The sequence below is a fragment of the Colobus angolensis genome, unplaced genomic scaffold, assembly GCF_000951035.1.
Source record: "Colobus angolensis palliatus isolate OR3802 unplaced genomic scaffold, Cang.pa_1.0 Scaffold148, whole genome shotgun sequence".
In the NCBI taxonomy this organism is placed as follows: domain Eukaryota; kingdom Metazoa; phylum Chordata; class Mammalia; order Primates; family Cercopithecidae; genus Colobus; species Colobus angolensis.
This window is the reverse complement of record NW_012114577.1, coordinates 2486361-2506086: the sequence shown is the minus strand read 5'-3', so window position 1 is coordinate 2506086 and position 19726 is coordinate 2486361. Positions and strand designations below refer to the sequence as shown.

The 19726-nt window shown below is 40.3% G+C and overlaps 1 protein-coding gene across 1 annotated transcript in view; it reads left to right on the top strand.

The window, feature by feature from the left end:
• Positions 1–5: 5 nt before the first annotated feature.
• The window catches only part of TARBP1 (TAR (HIV-1) RNA binding protein 1), a gene marked incomplete at its 5' end in the record, with an annotated part of 84520 nt that continues 64799 nt past the window's right edge, over positions 6–19726 (top strand). Inside the window, 8 exons of the mRNA XM_011935753.1 lie at positions 6–150; positions 5630–5727; positions 7164–7233; positions 10704–10852; positions 12677–12729; positions 14393–14490; positions 17930–18065; positions 19311–19407. Coding sequence (XP_011791143.1) covers positions 6–150; positions 5630–5727; positions 7164–7233; positions 10704–10852; positions 12677–12729; positions 14393–14490; positions 17930–18065; positions 19311–19407 — 846 coding nt within the window. The remainder of the gene's footprint in view (positions 151–5629; positions 5728–7163; positions 7234–10703; positions 10853–12676; positions 12730–14392; positions 14491–17929; positions 18066–19310; positions 19408–19726) is intronic.

The window sequence follows — 19726 nt, the reverse complement described above, 5'->3', positions numbered from 1 at the left end:
GCTGCTGGCGCTTTTGGAGGACCGTGCAGGCGGGGCTGGGCCAGGCGGACGCCCTGACGCGCAAGCGAGCGCGCTACCTACTGCAGAGGGCGGTAGAGGTGTCGGCGGAGCTGGGGACCGACTGCACCTGCGGGCCCCAGGAAGGAAACGGTACCTGCCTCTTTGACTCCCAGCCCAGTGCTACCTACTTGGCTGCCCCGGAGGGGAGCCTTCATGCTTCTGAAAACTAGCTTATCGGGGTCGTCAGTCCGATCCATGCAGAATTTGGTTATTCCGGGTTGTTCCCCTAAAGCCTGAAAACCTTTGGAACCCCCTCTGGAGGGTGTTCTTTGAAGTCACAAATCACTGCAGTTGGGAACGTTCTGACCCAGAGCAGGTGGAATACAGCACCCATGGAATAGTTTAGGAAGATGATGAAGCCCGTGCAAGATTTTACAGACCCAAATCTGCACTATATCGTGGTAGATTGATCCCAATAGGAACGGTTGATACCTATCAAGTTGAAAGAAAAATTTATTATTTATCTGTACTGACCAGTGGATTGAGTCTTGAGTGTTAGAATTAAGCGTCCTAGAGGCCGTCACACTCTTTTGAAGTTTCCCCTGGTAATTAGGAATAGGATTTACTAGTATTTGTTAAACATGTTTCTTAAGTCGACCTTTTGAGTGTATTTTTGCCATTCGTTTAATGGAATGAACCAGATTTTATTTTTTAACTTTCTGAGCTGTGCTCCCTGCTATGTGCAAGAGTAATGAAACAGCAAGGCCTCCCTTCAAGTTGATATGTTACTGTTGATTGGTTTGACTTCAGTCATGTTACATTTGCGTTTAAACTATCAAACTGCAAAGTAGATCGACTCAAAATTGTCTCCATAGAATATTTCTGCTTTTTCAACGGTAGCTGACCATTTATTACAGGTAAAGGATTTTTGTTTGGCTGAAGTTGTGAGGTTATATTTTCAAGTAATGTTAAAACATTAGATGGATGTGATCATCCCTGAGAGTTTTCACTGGAAAACATTTTAAAAATCATCAAAAGTTAAACATTCATTTATTTGTATGAGTCAGTTATTTTGCATTTTTTTTTTTTTTTTTTGATGGAGTTTTACTCTTGTCACCCACGCTGGAATGCAATGGCACGATCTCGGCTCTCTGCAACCTCTGCCTCCTGGATTCAAGTGATTCTCCTGCCTCAGCCTCCCGAGTAGCTGGGATTACAGGCATGCGCCACCATGCCCGACTAATTTTGTTATTTATTAATAATTTATTTATTTTATTATTTTTGTTTCTTTTAGACAGAGTCTCGCACTGTCGCCCGGGCTGGAGTGCAGTGGCACGATCTCGGCTCTCTGCAACCTCTGCCTCCTGGGTTCACGTGGTTCTCCTGCCTCAGCCTCCCGAGTAGCTGGGATTACAGGCATCCGCCACCATGCCCGGCTAATTTTTGTATTTTTAGTAGGGACGGGGGTTCACCATGGTAGCCAGGATGGTCTAGATCTCCTGACCTCGAGATTCGCCCGCCTCGGCCTCCCAAAGTGCTGGGATCACAGGCGTGAGCTGCTGCGTCCAGCCAGTTATTTTGCAGTTTTAAGGATGAGCAATGGTGTTTCCATGCTTCCTGCAACTCCCATTTCCTCTGTTAAAGAAAGCAAATCCTGTGGCCTCTTCTAACGAAATATTTTGGGATTTACCCCTATGTCTTGACATAATGTATCTCAGTTATATAAGAAAATATATTGTCACAATTAAAATTTTGGTTAAATGCATGTTCAGCATTTATACGGTTATGACTGTAAATGCTGCTCACAGGTGATCTATGTAGGAAACTGATCATTTTTCTCTTCCTGCAAGTTTTTCATGTAATTTTGATGTTTTAAAATGTGTTTGGTTCTTTCTATACTTACCACGGATTCCTTCTTAAATTCTTAACCAGTTGACTAAATCTTTCCTCTACAAAATCAGATCATCAGAGGTTTTATACGTTTTCCTAAAGAAGCTTCTCTCAGAGTCCCCTTACATGCCCAGATGTGGCAGGTTTCTCCCTGTGCTTGGTGCACAGACCTCACGCTTACCCTGGGATTCCCTTCACCTGGGTGCGCTGTTGGATCTCATTTCCTGTAGTTCCTATCTTCCTCTTTTTTGCTTTACTCACTTGTGTCAGCGCAGTGCGTTCTCTAGCAGTTTCCTGAAATAGGATTTTTTTGAAGTCTTGTTTGTCTGATAATTCCATCAAATGCTCCTTTATGTCTGCCATCATGTTTTTCTCTCATTTCCATTTGACACTTCTGGCGTTTCTCTCCTGAAAATCCCCATCTGCTCATCTGTTTATGCATATTGTTTACCTTTTCCATGAGATCTTTTAGCATATTATAGTTACCTGCAGGTTTGATACCCGGACCATCCAAGTTTGGCTTTGTTTTCTGTTGTAGTGTTTGGCTATGGAGTCGCTTTTTTTTATGTCTTACTGTAATAACAGTAGAGATGGAAGTAAATATTTCTGCCTAGGGATAGGCACCCTTACTTTGTGGCATTGAGTTAGTCTAGTTTGTAGTTGAACTGGGTTTGGCGTTGGTTGCTATATTTGTTTTCAGTGTACTTTACAAACTTTTCCCAGGTGGATTTTGTGGCTACTTGCTTAGCTGAAGCCTGGAATCCCAACAGGTTTTTCTCCAGCCTGGGAGGCCTGTGCCACAGTTGGAGGTCTTCAGCCAAGGCTTTGTCCATCCCTCGGGTAGACTGCTGATGCTTGTTCCTTGGTGCAAGAGATGAGACAGGGGCTTTTCATTTCTTCCACTGCAGCCTTGTATTAGGCCCCATGTGTCTGAGCATCAGCATTCCTGCTCTTTCGCTGTCTCTGCTCCCTCTCCAGTGGCAATAATCATTGCCACCTACTTAGGGGTGGGTTTAGTTTCCTGGCCCTCACCTGTGGCAGCTGCACCCTGCACGTGTCTGTGGTAGGTCTTGGGTGTAGTGTCCTGCACTCCTGCAGCAGCTGCAGACCAGCTTTTTATCAGTGCAGGATATCTGGCAGTAGGGGATTTTCTTCCCCTTCCACAGCATAAGATGCATTCATCTAATGTCAGTGCAGGGTGAAGGAAGCAGGTTTTCTGTTCCTGCCCTAGAGGCAGCCAACTTTTGCCTGGTATGAAGTCAGGGACAAGGGTGAAAGTGTGGGAGGGTTTCCTACCCCTCCACAGGGGCAGACAGCTTTGACCTCCTGTCGGAGAAGGATCCAGAGGGGCAGGCACGTTTTGGCAGTTGATCACCATCTTGTACTCCTGCAGGGCATGGCTGGGCCTCTGTAGTTAGTCCTGCTGCCCTAGGTGCCTACTCTGGGGATCTCCTGCCCTGGCCACCGTCTTTCTTGAGAGCACCAGGGCAGGCTTGAAGAAAATTGCTGGTAAATGGATGTGGACTCCTTCAGCAAGCTGTCAGGCTAAACCACCTTGGTCTTTAAAAACTTGTCAAAATGCCATTTTTAAAACTGCTTTTTGGGTGACCATGTCTTCCTCCTGTGCCAGAGGTAGAACAGTTTGTGTGGCCTTTCCATTCTTGGAGCGGCTTCCTTCCTTTTGGAATTCAGACCACCTGGTTGCATTGTGACCTCAGCTCTGATGCTCCCCCGACCCACCGCACAACAGTTTAGGATTTTGTAGACTTTTCAGCCTTTCCTCTTTGTATGACAATAACGATCTCCTATGGTTTTCTATATCCTAATCAGCAGCTGAAACCATACATGTCTAAATGCCTTTATTTTGTCCTCACATTTCATTGATTTTTTGACTGAGGGTAGAATTCGAGCCTGGAAGATATTTCCATGCAAAATTTTAAAGGTATCTATTGTCCCAGAAGCTAGAGCTTCCTCTGTTGAGAAATCTGAAGCCATTCTGAATCCTGTTTGTTTATACAGGAACTGTTTTTCTCTATGGAAGTATGTAGGATCAGTGGCTCTAGCATTCTGAAATTTCACAGGTTTGATAGGTGTCTATTTTCATCCTTGTGCTGGGCACTTGCTGGACTTCCTATGCAATCTGGAAATCATGTTCTTCGGTTCTGGGAAATTTTCTAGAATATTTTGTGGATAATTTCGTCCCTTTCTGTTTTCTTTGTTTTAGATACTGAACTTACTGGACTTTCTTGAAAGCATCTTTTCTCTCCTAAGGATTTTCTGTGATTTTGGATTGACTTTTTTTTTTTTTTTTTTTTTTGAGACAAATCCTCGCTCTTGCCCAGGCTAGGGTGCGGTGGCGTGATTATAGCTCACTATAACTTCAAAATCCTGGGCTCAAGTGATCCTTTCATCTCAGCCTCCAGAGAAGTGGAGATGATAGGTGTGTACCACCATGCCCTGATAATTTTTTAAATTTCCTTATAGAAACAGGGTCTTGCTATGTTGTACCAGGCTGTTCTCAAGCTCCTGGTCTCAAGCAATCCTCCTGCCTCAGCCTCCCAAAGTGTTGGGATTACAGGCATGAGCCACCATGCCTGGTCAGAATGTCCGCTTTTTAATAATATCCTGTTCTTATAACAGTACTGTCTTCTTAAGATATTACTGAAAGCTTTTTTAAAAGTTTTCTTTTTTTTTTTTTTCTCCAGTTTCCTCCTCCTCCTCCATTTGTTTTGGTCTTGATCTTTAGTGTAGAGGTTTCCCCAACTGTCTGATGATTTTAGATCCCTGTTTATGTTTAAGGATAAGAAATCAAAATTGGGTTTAAAGCTCTAAACCCATGAGTGGTGCTGTTGACTGAACTTCACCATAAGGTGGTTTGGCCAAGCCATTTCACTAGGGAATCTCGGATGTATTTTCAAATCTTTTCTCCTGGGCTGGCCAGATTCTGCAGAGAACATCTTTGGTTTTCTGATGCATAGTGAGGGCCTGGCCAGTATTCTGGGACCTGAGGGGACAGGTAGAAAGGAGTCTCAGCACCCGGGGTGTACACATGTTCGCTGAATCCCCTTTGTCAGTAAGACTAATGTCTGCTGTGTCCTGCGCCTCCCAATTTGGAGACCCACTATTTTACCTTCTCCAGAAAAGCAGTTCTAGTCTTTTTGCTGTTTAGGGCATAGGAAAGGGGCCTGGGGATGTGACTGTTTCTTAAACACTGAACACATGCTCTTTAGTTTAGCCTCACTTTTCACTCCACTTACCAGAAGTAACTTTTGCAGTCACTTCTTTTGGTTCAGGGGGATTTTGCAGTGTAAATCAAATTGTTTCCTGGCTTTCCCTCAACTTAAAATTCTCATGACTTGAGTCAACTTGGTTTTCATCTGATTTTCACATTCTGTATTTTACTGCTGTTGTCTGCCACCTGTGTCCTCCATTCTTTTGGGGTTTTGCCCTTGAAAAATCCTTTACTGTTATAGTGAGATTCTTAGGGAGAGAAAGTAGAGTTTATATGTGCAAATCTGCCATTTTTACCCAGAACTCCAAAACAGTAATCCTAGTGTTAAAAAAAAAAAACTCCCTCAGATTCCCAAGCCCCCTCCCTATCCAGGCTCTGATACAGGGGCACCTCCATTATTAGAGAATATATTTGGTAATAGTAGTATTATCTTAAGAACTGCTGTCATTGAGAAACTTACGAAATTTGCAAAAGGAAGAACTAATTTTCTTTTTTAAACCATATCAGGCCCAAGTCTGTTTTGGTGGTCTGAGAAGAAAAAAGATGAACTTCTAAAGTTTTGGGAAAATTATATTTTAATTATGGAGACTTTAGAAGGGAATCAGGTAAGTGTTTTTCTATTTTAGCAAATCCTACAGTAGATAACAATTTTTCTTTTTTAAAAACATTCATTAAAAGCAATACAAAAAGACCAACTCAGATAGAGCTGGTAATGATAGAATCCAAGTATACTTTGTTTTCTGGCATAAATGCGACTTAGAGTGTAACTTGTTTCAGTAAGTTAAAGAATACTTTCAGTTGACCTAAATTATTCAAAAATTTGATCTTCCCTTGCCATTCTAAAACTTTAACATTTATCACTATCAGTATCACCCAAATGGCTTGTTACAAGGTATAACTTGCCATGCCCTATCCTCAGACTTTCTGGTTCAGTAGGTCGGGGTGGGGCCTGGGACTTTGAGTTTTTTTTTTTTTTGAGACAGAGTTTTGCTCTCTCACCCAGGCTGGGGTGCAGTCGCATGATCTCAGCTCACTGCAACATCCGCCTCCTGGGTTCAAGTGATTCTTCTGCCTCGGCCTCCCAAATAGCTGGGACTACAGCCACGACACTGGGTAATTTTTGTATTTTTATTAGAGACGGGATTTCACCGTGTTGGCCAGGCTGGTCTCGAACTCCTGACCTCAAGTAATCCACCCACCTTGGCCTCCCAAAGTGCTGGGATTACAGGTGTGAGCCACCGCACCTGGCCAGGACTTTGAGTTTTTTACAAGTTCCCAAGTGATACGTATGCTGCTGTTCTGGGAACTCATGGGTTTGAGAACCATGGTTTCCATTCTGCAAGTTAGGGACCACAGAGGTGCCGGCCATCTGTGGAGTCATTACGAGGTGTCAGTCCAAATGTGCACCAAATCTTGTTTGTGGACTTTAAGTAAATAATTACTTATATGTGCTAAATGTATATAGATGCAAGGAGGAGGAATAAAGAAAAAGCATTTCTAAATTCAAATTAACTTTTATGGTTTTCTTTAATCAGTAGATCCATAAAACCCCCATTATTTAGAAACCCAAATTTATCCGTATTTTGAAGGATATGTAAATTCTCGAACAAACGTGTCAGCAACTTTGGCTACATGGTATTAAGAACATGGAACTCCGAATTGGCCCTTCTAAGTGTGTGCTGCCATGAACAACTTGAGTAACGGAGAAGACATTTCAGTTTTTTTTTTTCTCTTTGCAATATCTTAGTATTGGCAGTTCTACCTGTCTCCCAGGACAGTTGAGAATTCTATGACATGATTTATGATGATCACTATATAAATGGCAGACTTTAATGTAGCTATAATGTGGTTATATTCATTAGCTTTGCCATACTCAGTCTTACATACCTGAATCATACTATTGTTTGAAAAACTGGATAAATCAGCCTCTTTCTACATATGTTTTATAAGAAGAGCTGCTGTTAAATAAAGAGATGAAAATTGCCTGATATTTTTCAAGATACATTTTCATTTCATATGATTTTTTTGCTCTTATTTTTAGATACATGTTATAAAGCCAGTTTTACCAAAGCTAAACAATCTATTTGAATATGCGGTGTCAGAGGAAAATGGTAACGATTACTTTTATTTTTTTAATAATATTTATGGTTTTCCCCCGATTTTATAACTAACTCCTGTTCATTGTAGAGAATTTTGAAAAACTATAAAAGTGTATATCTTGTAATGCTGACACCAAGAGGTAACAGCTGTTACCATTCCAGATACATACCTGGATCATGTTGTTCATGTTTATCTCACTTAGCATAATAACTATATCCATCTACTCATATCCTTGAATCGTCTTTAAGAACACAATTTTGGGCTTGGCATGGTGGCTCATGCCTGTAATCCCAGCACTTTGGGAGGCAGAGGTGGGAGGATCACTGAACTCCTGGTCAGGAGTTCAAGACCAGCCTGGCCAATGTAGTGAAACTCCGTTTCTACTAAAAATACAAAAATTAGCCGGGCATGGTGGTGTGTGCCTGTAATCCCAGCTACTCGAGAGGCTGAGGCAGGAGAATCACTTGAATCTAGGAGGCGGAGGTTGCAGTGAGCCGAGATAGCACCACTGCACTCCAGCCTGGCGACAGAGCAAGACTCTGTCTCAAAAAAAAAAAAAAAAAAAAAAACCACAATTTAAAATAGCCACAGAATTTTCTATAATTTAGAGATATGGTTAACTTTTTAAACTGTTGATGATGGAAAATTTCAAACATTTATAGAAGGAGAAGAGTGTGTGTGACACACCTACCACTCTCTTTAATAATGATCCTTTCATGGCCAGCCTTGCTTAGTCTATCCTATGTAGCCTTTCCTGCGCCCTTCTCACTAAATGGTTTTGAAGCAAATCCCTAGATGTCCTATCATTTTATCTGTGAATATTTTAGCACATTTCTTTAGAAGATAAGGACTTGTTGATAGGGTTTCAATGATGACATAGTCTGTGGTTTTAATAATTGCTCTTTTTTTTTTGAGATGTGGAGTCTTGCTCTGTTGCCCAGGCTGGAGTGCAGTGGGATGATCTCGGCTCACTGCAACCTCTGCCTCCCAGGTGCAAGCAATTTTTTTGCCTCAGCCTCCCGAGCAGCTGAGATTACAGGCATGCGCCACCACACATGGCTAATTTTTGTATTTTTAGTAGAGATGGGGTTGCGCCATGTCAGCCAGGCTGGTCTCAAACTCCCAAGCTCAGGTGATCCACCTGCCTCGGCCTCGCAAAGTGCTGGGATTACAGGCGTGAGCCACGGCGCCTGGCCAATAATCGCTCTTTGGTATGAATATATCTTTTTAACTGCTTCCCATTCTTATTCACTTAGTATATCTTTTCCAGTGTTTGTTAGAGTTAATTTTCTTAAGTTTTCAGTTATAGTTCTGTATCTTGTACTTCTTAGGAGGAGAAAATTCCGGGATATAATTTCAAATATTGTTTATAAGCCCTTGATCACTATATTATGAGAGCTTTTTAGGAGATACACAGTGAAGCTGGGGCTTCCTAAATGTATCTTAATAAAATTAAGTTTAGATTAATGAAATAGCTAAATGCAGCCCAATAGTGTTTTGGCCTGTGTTCATGTGAATGATAAAATGCGACATTATTGTGTTTACACATGAGAATTAACCTGGGTAAATGGTTTTTAGTGCCTACTCTAGATAATTACAACTTTAATAGTTTGACCCCTTAGGAATTGAGCTTTATTCAGCTGATTGCTGTAGTTGTTTTCTGATACACTGGGATTTTTTCACAGACCATAAGCATCTGTAGTTGCACCTGGGGCTAGAATTTAATTGAATCTTGTGACTTCACTTAGGCATTTACCATTAAAACGATGCTCTTATTACCACATTTTGCCCACAGCTCTTGGCAAACCAAATCAAATAGCAGTGACTGATTTTGAAAAATTACCTTTGCCAAAGAGTTGAACAGGCGTCTTGGTGTAAATTACAAATAATCGATTAATTTATTTATAGAATGTCGTGAGTTAAAAATGCTGAGTATTTTTCTCTAATATAATTAAAAGATATTTCAAAAGAGTTAGAAAAATATCTCTAAGATATTTATTCCATGTTTTTTATTTGCTCACTCATTTATATATTTACTGAATAAATATTTACTTAGTGTCCAGTACATGCTATTAGGTTGGTGCGAAAGTCATTGCGGTTTTTGTCATTTTTTTATGGCAAAAACCGCAACGACTTTTGCACCAACCTAGTAATTACTGGGGGTAAAATGGTGAGAGTGATGTGGTATTTTTCACCTGACTTTTGTGTTTTCCATGAAAAAATAGTTTGATTGTAAGGTATATGAGGGGAACAGACAAGGAGCTGATGAAATGGACTAATGGGTGAGTGGGGTAGTCAGGGAAGGCCTGTCTTATGATGACATCTAAGCTAAGAGTCCAGGCTGAGGAGGCACCACCTGGGGCACAAACCCTGAGATGGGAGCAGCTATAGGAGGCAAAACAGAAGGACCAGTGAGGCTGTAGCAGAGTTGGTGTATGGAGCGGGGGATGAGGTTGGAGTGGCAGTCAGGGTCAGTTCATGCCTTGTTTGGACTTTATTCTAAGAACATTGAGGAGATGTTGAAGGATTTTAAGCAGAGGCGTGACAATTTCATATTTCTGTGTGAAAAATGGATTGAAGTGGGATAAGAGAAGAATTAGTTGAAACTATTCCAAATCTGAAGTTCCAACCTGCATGCATGGGGTAACATTTAATCTTTGTACACTGTAGCAGTTACAGCATTTATTTACAGTCTTTCTTATTTTTTCAAACCTCTGCCTCCCAAGTTCAAGGGTTCAAGCGAGTCTCGTGTCTCAGCCCCTAACCACCCCCCCGCCCCAGTAGCTGGGATTACAGGCATGTACCACCATACCCGGCTGATTTCTGTGTTTTTAGTAGAGATGGAGTTTTGTCATGTTGGCCAAGCTGGTCTCGAACTCCTGGCCTCATGTGATCCACCTGCCTTGACCTCCCAAAGTGCTGGGATTACAGGCACGAGCCACCGTGCCTGGCCCATTTACAGTTTTTCAAAATGAAGCTGCCTGAATACGGAATACTGAATACCAAAATTATTTTGGTTAACATACTCATATGTGACTAAAAACAGGCTGGGTGCAGTGGCTCCTACCTGTAATCCCAGTGCTTTGGCAGGCCAAGGATGGAGGATCACTTGAACTCAGGAGTTCAAGACCAGCCTGGGGAACATTCTGAGACCACGTTTCTAAAAAATATTTTAAAAATTGTTTGGTCATGGTGTTGCGTACCTGTAGTCCTACTAGGAAACTGCTCCGGAAGCTGAGGCAGGAGGATCGCTTGAACCCTGGAGTTTGAGGTTGCAGTGAGCTAGAATTTTGCAACTGCACTGCAGTCTGGGTGACACAGTGAGAACCTGTCTCTCAAAAAACAGTAACAAAAACTTTTTTGTAGTGTTATAATGAAGTCAATTGTGTTTGTCTGTACATGTATTTATTTACGAGTATGTAGTCTTGATGGTGAAACAAAGACAGAAGCAGATGTCAACATTAGATGTTTATTTCCACAGGATGTTGGCTCTTTCACTCATCCTGGCATATGTGTATTTATAAAAGAATGTTTGAAAGTGAAAACAAAATCCTGACCAAAGAAGGTGTTATCCATTTTTTGGAGCTGTATGAAACAAAGATTCTTCCATTTTCACCAGAATTTTCTGAGGTAATGACAGCCTATCCCCTTCCTTCCTCCCATTGTTGAAAGGTGACAGGTAAAAATACACTGGGGTTCTATATCAGCAAGTAACATTTTGTTGATTTGCATCCAACAAATCATATTTCTCTAAACCCAGCTTTCCTATTTGGAAAAAAGCTTATGTTGTTTCTCAACAAGCCAAAAGGTAGAACTGCCTGCATTATTACCATTGTGAAAAAGTAGTTCTATATTATCAGTATTCAGAACAGCGTAAGTCAAGAATCGTAAGCATAAGTCAAGTTTTCACCATATGAAAACTGGTATAGAAGCTATCAGGTGATGCTGTTCTCACGGTTCTGAGCCACTGATGACTGTTACTCGTTTAGTGATGCTACTTCTCCAGTTCTGACTCAATGAATTGCTGTTGTCTACAATATGAAATAGAGATTGCCTTCTGAGCAATATTTATTAGAATCTATACTTCCATTTGTCAGGAACTACACAAGGCAGAGACAGTGGGAGTTAGAGCTGTGATTTTAAGTTTTATATTACGGTGCCATATGAGTCCCATGATGACTTCCTTAGGTAATCTGCCTCTCATTTAGAGGTGACAGAAGTCAATTTTTTTCTTCTTTTTCTTTCAATAGGTTTTTTTCTTTTCTTTTCTTTTTTTGAGATGGAGTCTCACGCCTGTCGCCCAGGCTGGAGTGCAGTGGCGTCATCTCGGCTCACTGCAGCCTCTGCTTCCCAGGTTCAAGTGATCCTCCTGCCTCAGCCTCCTGAGTAGCTGGGATTACAGGTGGGCACCACCACACCTGGCTAATTTTTGTATTTTTAGTAGAGACAGGGTTCTGCCATGTTGGCTAAGCTGGTATCGAACTCCTGACCTCAAGTGATCCACCTGCCTTGGCCTCCCAAAATGCTGGGATTACAGGTGTGAACCATTGTGCCTGGCTGCTGCTGCTGCTTTTTTTTTTTTTTTTTTTTAAAGAATGATTGAATTTATTTCTCAGATAGTGATACAATTTTTTTTTTTTTTTTTTTTTTTTTTTTTTTTTTGAGACAGAGTCTCACTCTGTTGCCCAGGCTGGAGTGCAGTGATGTGATCTTGACTCACTGCAACCTCTGCCTCCTGGATTTAAGGGATTCTTATGCCTCAGCCTCCCGAGTACCTGGGACTACCAGCACCCCCACCACACCTGGCTAATTTTTGTATTTTTAGTAGAGACAGGGTTCTGCCATGTTGGCCAGGCTGGTCTCAAACTCCTGGCCTCAAGGGATCCACCTGCCTCAGCCTCCCAAAGTGCTAGGATTACAGGTGTGAGCCGCCACACCCAGCCTAAGTCAGTTTTTTCTAATTGTTCTAATATGTGCTATGGTGTATTGATATGCATCATGTTTCTACATTCTATTATTTGGGTACTTCATGTAAGCTTGCTTTTCTGACCAGTATCTAATAGTAATTTTTGAGTATAATTTTTTCCTCTTTATCCTCTAGGCATAGGGGCTTAAGTTTTCTCTTGAGTATCTTTTTGGTTTTTCTGTCATTACCTTTATTTTCTAGCATATGTTTCTTCTTTGGATTCCTTCCTTCTTTCTTGACCCAACACATGAACTCTCTTCTTAGTATGGCATACATTTTAATCAGGTGGGAAAATTCTGTACTTACTTGGTTTTTCTGGTAGAATTAAGCTTCCCCTCCAGGACCATCAGTAAATTTAGCCTGCAGCATAAGAGATCAGCTTTGCTTATAGCAGGTCTTCTGTAAGCCTGTGTAGGATGTTCAGTCAGGGAAGCTGACTTCAAAATTGCATTTACAACTAAGTTTCAATTATGTGTCTTTTTTTTTAGTTTATTATTGGACCATTAATGGATGCACTTTCAGAGAGCTCTTTGTATAGCAGGTAAAGAGACATTATGTTATGATGTATTTGATACATTTTCATGTTAGGAGACCTGACCAGATTGTTTAATGCATTTGGCACATACGGTGTGTTTCTGAGTAGACAGTCAAGTTTTTCTTATCGTCTGGTCCTTTTCCTGTTTGTTATTCTTGCATTCTGATTTGCACCAAGTGTTTCCCCTTTCTTTTTTCTTGTTTCCTTTTTTCTGCCTTGAGCTCCTCTTTTCTTGGGCTGTTGGAAACTGTCTTCTGTAGCTTACTGTCTTCTCCCTACTGCTGCTTTCTGCCCTCTTGGAAGTTGTAATGACTTTGGCTAACCAACGCTTTAAACTTATTTTCCTTTTTCTTTTAACTTAGTTTCACACTTACAGAACAGTCTTGAGAATAATCCAAAGAATTCTCATTTCCCTTTCATCCATATTCCCCAAATGTTAATATTTTACTGCATTTGCTTGATCGTTGCATCTCCCTGTGTGTGCATCTTTCTTAGCTTTGTCTGCTGACCAGACTTACTTATTTATATCTTTTCCAATGCCTGTCTGTGCGTCCATCCATCCATCCACATTAAGAACCATGAATTCACACCAGGACGTCCAATTTCAGTTCAGTACTGCAGGGTTCATTCTAACTTTTCCTTTCCATATCTAGCAGTGGCTGCTGTTATTCATCCTGTCTCTACTTATAGGCCACAGTTATGTTTTGAAAAGGTTGACAGTGAGAAGTTTGTCAGGATTGTACCTTAGCCTCATTTTTTTGAGCATCATTTATGACTCTTGAATTCTCATCTTCAAAAATCTCCTCTGCTCTTGAAATTGTTATCTTTCTAATATTAACTAAATTTATAGTTGCGTCTTGAAACAGAGCTACATCCCCCCACCAGCCAATTTCTTGAAACATTTTTAATTAGTCTGTGCCACATTATATTAATATTTAGTCCTGTTTAATAATATTGAAAGAGCATAGCAACACTTGATTTGCCAATTATTTTTAGTTTTCAAATAGCTCATTACTATTGAATAGTTTTCTGTAGCAATTAGACAGCTGGAGAGCAGTAAAACCAATGGAAAGATCTTGGTGTTTTCTAAGAGTTGACAAACACATTTACTATGAAATGCCTTCAGTTTTCTAGCACTCTAATGTGTTCAATTAACAGATAATGTTCCTGGAAGAAACATATAGCAGAAAAAATGTGACTTTAGTAGATGTTAACAATTAGATGCTCTTGCAAAAGTAATTTATTACTAATATATGTCTTTGTTATGAATGTTACTTCTTTTATTTTAGACGTAAAGATTTAAAGTCATTGGATTACATGTAGGGAACAATAAAATATAATTTAAAATTATCATTTCAGGCTCTTATTTTTTATGATACTATTTAGCAAGATTTATATATGTGGAAGGGAAAGTGTCACAAAAAGGAAATCCTCAGTATAGTAGGTTATTATCTCACGTCCATTTTCCTACAAGGTCCTGATGTTTCTATAATCAGAAGGATTCTCAGAATTTTACTGAAAAATGAAATGCAGGTTTAGAAAAATAAGACTGTTTGATTGTTTTATTGTTGAAAGACTTTTGGGCCATGGTCCATTTAGGCTAGTTTCAGTGTAATCACTTGTAAATAAATGTTAAATATTTGTTTCCCCCCCCCGTCTCTGTTTGTAGGTCCCCAGGCCAGCCGATAGGAAGCTGTTCTCCATTGGGACTGAAATTACAGAAGTTTTTAGTCACGTATATTTCTCTTCTTCCAGGAGACATAAAGAGTATGTATCAATAAAGAGTTTTTTTATAATGCATTAGCTTATATATTTTTTTTTTAGCAAATTGGTTATAAGCACCATCAACTATTATAATAAATATTTTCAAAATGGTTTCCTTTTCCAGGATGTGCATATTTTCTCAGAATTATACAGTATCTTTTTTGAGTTCACACTTTAGTCATTTTGTATGACATATTACCAGTATTGGCATGAGTAGCATGGAGGTAATTTTAGAAGGTGTGCTGCAATTTAGCCGTCTTCTAATTGTCTACTATTCAGTTTCAAGAATTAGTAAAATATATTCAAGAAATGGGGAACCTGGTTTTAGGAAAAAGTAGTAAACAGAATACTCATTGTGGCAAGTTGTCCCTTTATAGATATTAACTTAGGAAGATAAGAAAGAAAAAATAAGCCAGGTGCAATGGCTCCCGCCTGGAATCCCAGCACTTTGGGAGGCCGAGGCACTCAGATCACCTGAGATCAGGAGTTTGAGACCAACCTGGCCAACACAGCGAAACTCCGTCTCTTCTAAAAATACAAAAATTATCCGGGCATGATGGTGTGTACCTGTAGTCCCAGCTACTTGGGAGGCTGAGGCAGGAGAATCACTTGAACTCAGGAGGCAGTGGTTGCAGTGAGTCGAGATTGTGCCACTGTACTCTAGCCTGGGTGACAGAGCAAGACTGTCTCAAAAACAAAACAAAACAAAACAAAAAAACATTTGTTTTATGTAAGACCTTGTCCTAGAGCCATCCCCATTCTTCAGGTTCATTGTAATGAGGTAGGTGGGAAAGCAGAGCACAAAAGCAGTGTGATTTTTGTTTGCTGAGCAGCAGCAGGACCTACTCTGCTTTGTGACTCCTTGTGTTACTCCCACCTTTGTGATTTATAAAGTGAGCCTAGGTATGAAATACATATTTTTTTCTTTTGTATTTAATCTGGCAAATAGGATGACCAGATGGCCAATGGTAATGTCTATTCAAACGTCAGAAAAAAGGGAAAATACGGTCTGTATATCATGACTTTAAATTTATAGAAAATTGATTGTTTTGATTACTTTTTCTTTAAAAAAATGAGTTAATGGGGAAGATGGGGAAGATAACTATTAGAGTCATTCTCTCTTTTTTTTTTTTTTTGAGATGGATCTTGCTCTGTTGTTAGGCTGGAGTGCGGTGGCGTGATCTCAGCTCATTGCAACCTCTGCCTCCTGGGTTCGAGCGATTCTCCTGCCTCAGCCTCCCGAGTAGCTGGGACTACAGGCGTGCGCCACCACAGCCAGCTAATTTTTGTATTCTTAGTAGAGACAGGGTTTCACCATATTGGCCAATATGGTCTCGATCTTTTGACCTTGTGATCCGCCCGCCTCGGCCTCCCAAAGTGCTGGGATTACGGGGTGAGCCACCACACCCAGCCTAGAGTCATTCATTAGTTTGGTAGATTTCAGGAGTTTAATTAAGCATCTGGGCTGCAGCCACATGGGGATGAATTTGTCAGCCACGTTGCTGCCTCACATGTCAGTAGCACATGTGAGTGAAATGATGTCGGTCAGGGCTTCCCAGAATTTGAGAGCCGGGTGTTTGTGGTCCAGGACCAGGCATATCACAGATGCTTGGTAAATGTGTTGAGTCAGTGCGAAATGGAAACTTGGCCATTGCCATCTTCCCAGTGTCATGAGTGAAGTGTTAGGCAAAAGATGAGATTTACTGGATTTAATTAGTGCAAATGGAAGAAAGAAAAATTGAGGCCAGGAGTTCAAAAAGAGCAATTAAAACTTTCATTCACAGTTACTTAGTCATTTTTCAGTCATGTTTCCAGTGAATATCTTCTGTATATTCGGAATGTCTTTCATACTAGGTATTTCAAAAGATAGAAAATACACATAATGTCCTTTTAGGAGCTTCTGAGGATTTCTTAAAAGTCATTCTACAACTATGTGAGAAAACAGACATTTTCACTAACTTCATGAGCTGAGGGTCCTTAACAAATCACACATTAGCAGAGAGGACAGAATGAAGCACTATCCCTTTGTATCTCAAAATGGAAATATAAATGATAGTAATTAAATCCAAAGTAGTCAAGAAACAGCCTATGAGAAAGATGTTACTGTTTGCAGATACTAGAGGCCACTAACCATCAATACTTCCTATCCTGTTTTTCCTTAACATCTCAAATTGAAGAATGGCTTCTAATCATAAACAATTTATCTTTTACCAGCCAGGTGTGGTGGCTCACGCCTGTAATCTCAGTACTTTGGGAGGCTGAGGTGGGCAGATCACCTGAGATCAGGAGTTTGAGACCAGCTGGCCAACATGGCCAATCCCCATCTCCACTACAAATACAAAAATTAGCTGGGCGTGGTGGCACATGCCTGTAATCCCAGCTACTTGGGAGGCTGAGGCAGGAGAATTGCTTGATCCCGGGAGGCGGAGGTTACAATGAGCCAAGATCGAGTGACTGCACTCCAGCCTGGGCAGCAGAGTGAGACTCTGTCTCAAAAAAGAAAAGAAAAGAAAAAATTACCTTTAAAAAAAAATATAGCTCCATGGGTATCAGAATCCCTATAGTATAGTAGAATACTTATGTTACTAAAATAGAAATGAAATTAAATTAACTTTCTTTTACAATGGCTTTATTGAGATAGAATTCACCCTTTTAAACCATTTGATTCAGTGGTGTTTAGTGTATTCACAAAGTTGTACAACCATTACCACTGTCTAATTCCTGAATATTTTGATCACCCTCAAAAAGAAACCCCAGGCATAGAAATAGTCACTTCTCATTCTCCTCTACCCGTAGCTCCTGACAGCCACGAATCCTCTTTGTCTTTATAGATTTGCATATTCTCAACATTTCATATCAGTGGAATCATACAATACGTGGCTTTTTATGTCTGGCTTCTTTCACTTAGCATAGTGTTTTCAAGGTTTATCCATGTTGTGGCATGTATCAGCATTGCATTCCTTTTTGTAGCTGAATAATACTTCACTGTATAGATATTTCACATTTTGTTCATTCATTTCATTGGTAGACATTAGGATTGTTTTCACTTTTGACTGTCTGAGTAATGCTGTTATGAATGTTCATGTACAAGTTCTCTTGGATATATACCTAGAAGTAGAATTTTCAGTTCTCTTGGATATATACCTAGAAGTAGAATTGCCGGATCATGTGGTTGGTCTGTTTAAGTTTTGGAGGAACTGCCATACTGTTTTCCACAGTGGCTGCACCGTTTTACATTCCCTCCAGCATTGTGTGGGGTTCTGGGTTCTCCACATCCTCCCAACTCTGATTATTGTCTGTCCTTTAGATTATAACCATCCTAGTGTGTGGGAAGTGCAGCGTCACTGTGGTTTTCACTTGTGTTTCCCTAATACCTAATGGTATTGAGCTTCTTTTCATGTGCTTATTGGCAACAATGATAATTTAAAACTTTTTCTTTCAGGTAACTTCCTATTGAAGTTTATTCGGAAGATGACAAGTAGGCATTGGTGTGCTGTTCCCATTTTATTTCTATCTAAGGCTTTGGCAAATGTCCCAAAATATAAGGCCCTGGGTATAGATGGGCTTCTTGCTCTCAGGTAATTTACTCTGGATATGTACTTGTACGGTTATTTGCCATGACTTTCCATCAATGTATATATTTTTGCCTTTGCTTTAATTGACAGTAAATGGAAATAGTTAATATTGGCATTGGGATGTTTGAGCTCTTAATTTTACATAAGAAAAAAATTTAAAAAATACATTATTCATATAGTTGAACTTACTTTGTTTTACAAATTACTAGTTTAAATGTGTACTGATGATATATGCTGTTGAATTTTGACCTCTTTAAATAAGGCCAGTAAGTTTTTTTTTTTTTTAAATTACATTTGTAGGTAGAAAACTAAAGATAAAATATCAAACAATAATATTTAATAGAAAGTATTTCAAAAATGTTGGTAAAAAGGAATTGGAGGAGATGAAAAAAAGGTATTTCAGTAAATATAAACTTCTTTAAAAGTATCTTCATTTATAGTTTTTTTTGTTTTTTTTGTGTTGGAGTCTCGCTCTGTCACCCAGGTTGGAGTGCAGTGGCGCTATCTCGGCTCACTGCAATCTCTGCCTTCTGGATTCAAGTGATTCTCGTGCCTTCGCCTCCTAAGTAGCTGGGATTACAGGTGTGCGCCATAGTAGAGACGGGGTTTCACCATGTTGGCCAGGCTGGTCTCAAACTCCTGGCCTCAGGTGACCTGCTTGTCTCAGCCTCTCAAAGTGCTGGGATTACAGGTGTGAGCCACTACGCCTGGCCTGTAGTCTTATTTTTTTTTTATTTTTTATTTTTTATTTTATTTTTTTTTTTGAGGCGGAGTCTCACTCTGTCGCCCAGACTGGAGTGCAGTGGCCAGATCTCAGCTCACTGCAAGCTCCGCCTCCTGGGTTTATGCCATTCTCCTGCCTCAGCCTCCCGAGTAGCTGGGACTACAGGCGCCCGCCACCTCGCCCGGCTAGTTTTTTTTTGTATTTTTAGTAGAGACGGGGTTTCACCGTGTTAGCCAGGATGGTCTCGATCTCCTGACCTCATGATCCGCCCGTCTCGGCCTCCCAAAGTGCTGGGATTACAGGCTTGAGCCACCGCGCCCGGCCTAGTCTTATTTTTAAAAGAGACTTGTTTCATAGTAAAATTGAGCTCTAATAGAGGCCATAATGGGAAATAACAGCTTTGAAATTCTGCTGACTTTCTGCATTAGAAATTGTAGATGTTATAAATCAACTTGTTGATAATCACAAATTATCAGAATTGTCCTTGGGAATACGGAACTGCATTTTTTGTGTTTCAATGTCAGGGATGTTATTCATTGCACTATGATCACACATCAGATTCTCCTAAGAGGGGCAGCCCAATGCTACCTTCTTCAAACAGCTATGAATTTGCTAGATGTGGTAAGTTTCTCTTTTGTTACTTCCATTTACAAGTCTTTCTTAGTGAGTGGTTGTGCAGAAATGAGTTAACATAGCAGACCTATGATACTACCATTAGAAAGGCCTGCTTGTAAGGTTGGCCCTTGGCTGGCAATGGGACCTTGCATTTTGGGAGGATTTACACTATCCTAACTGCTAAGAGTGGCTTATTGTATCTAAAGTGTTTGTTCATTGTGGTTTATGCTGAAAACCTGCTTTCTTTCTGGGAATCTGGAATTTCAGTATGTATGAGGCAAAAGTTACCTGCATGACCACGTCCCTGTAAAAGCCTGAGGCACTG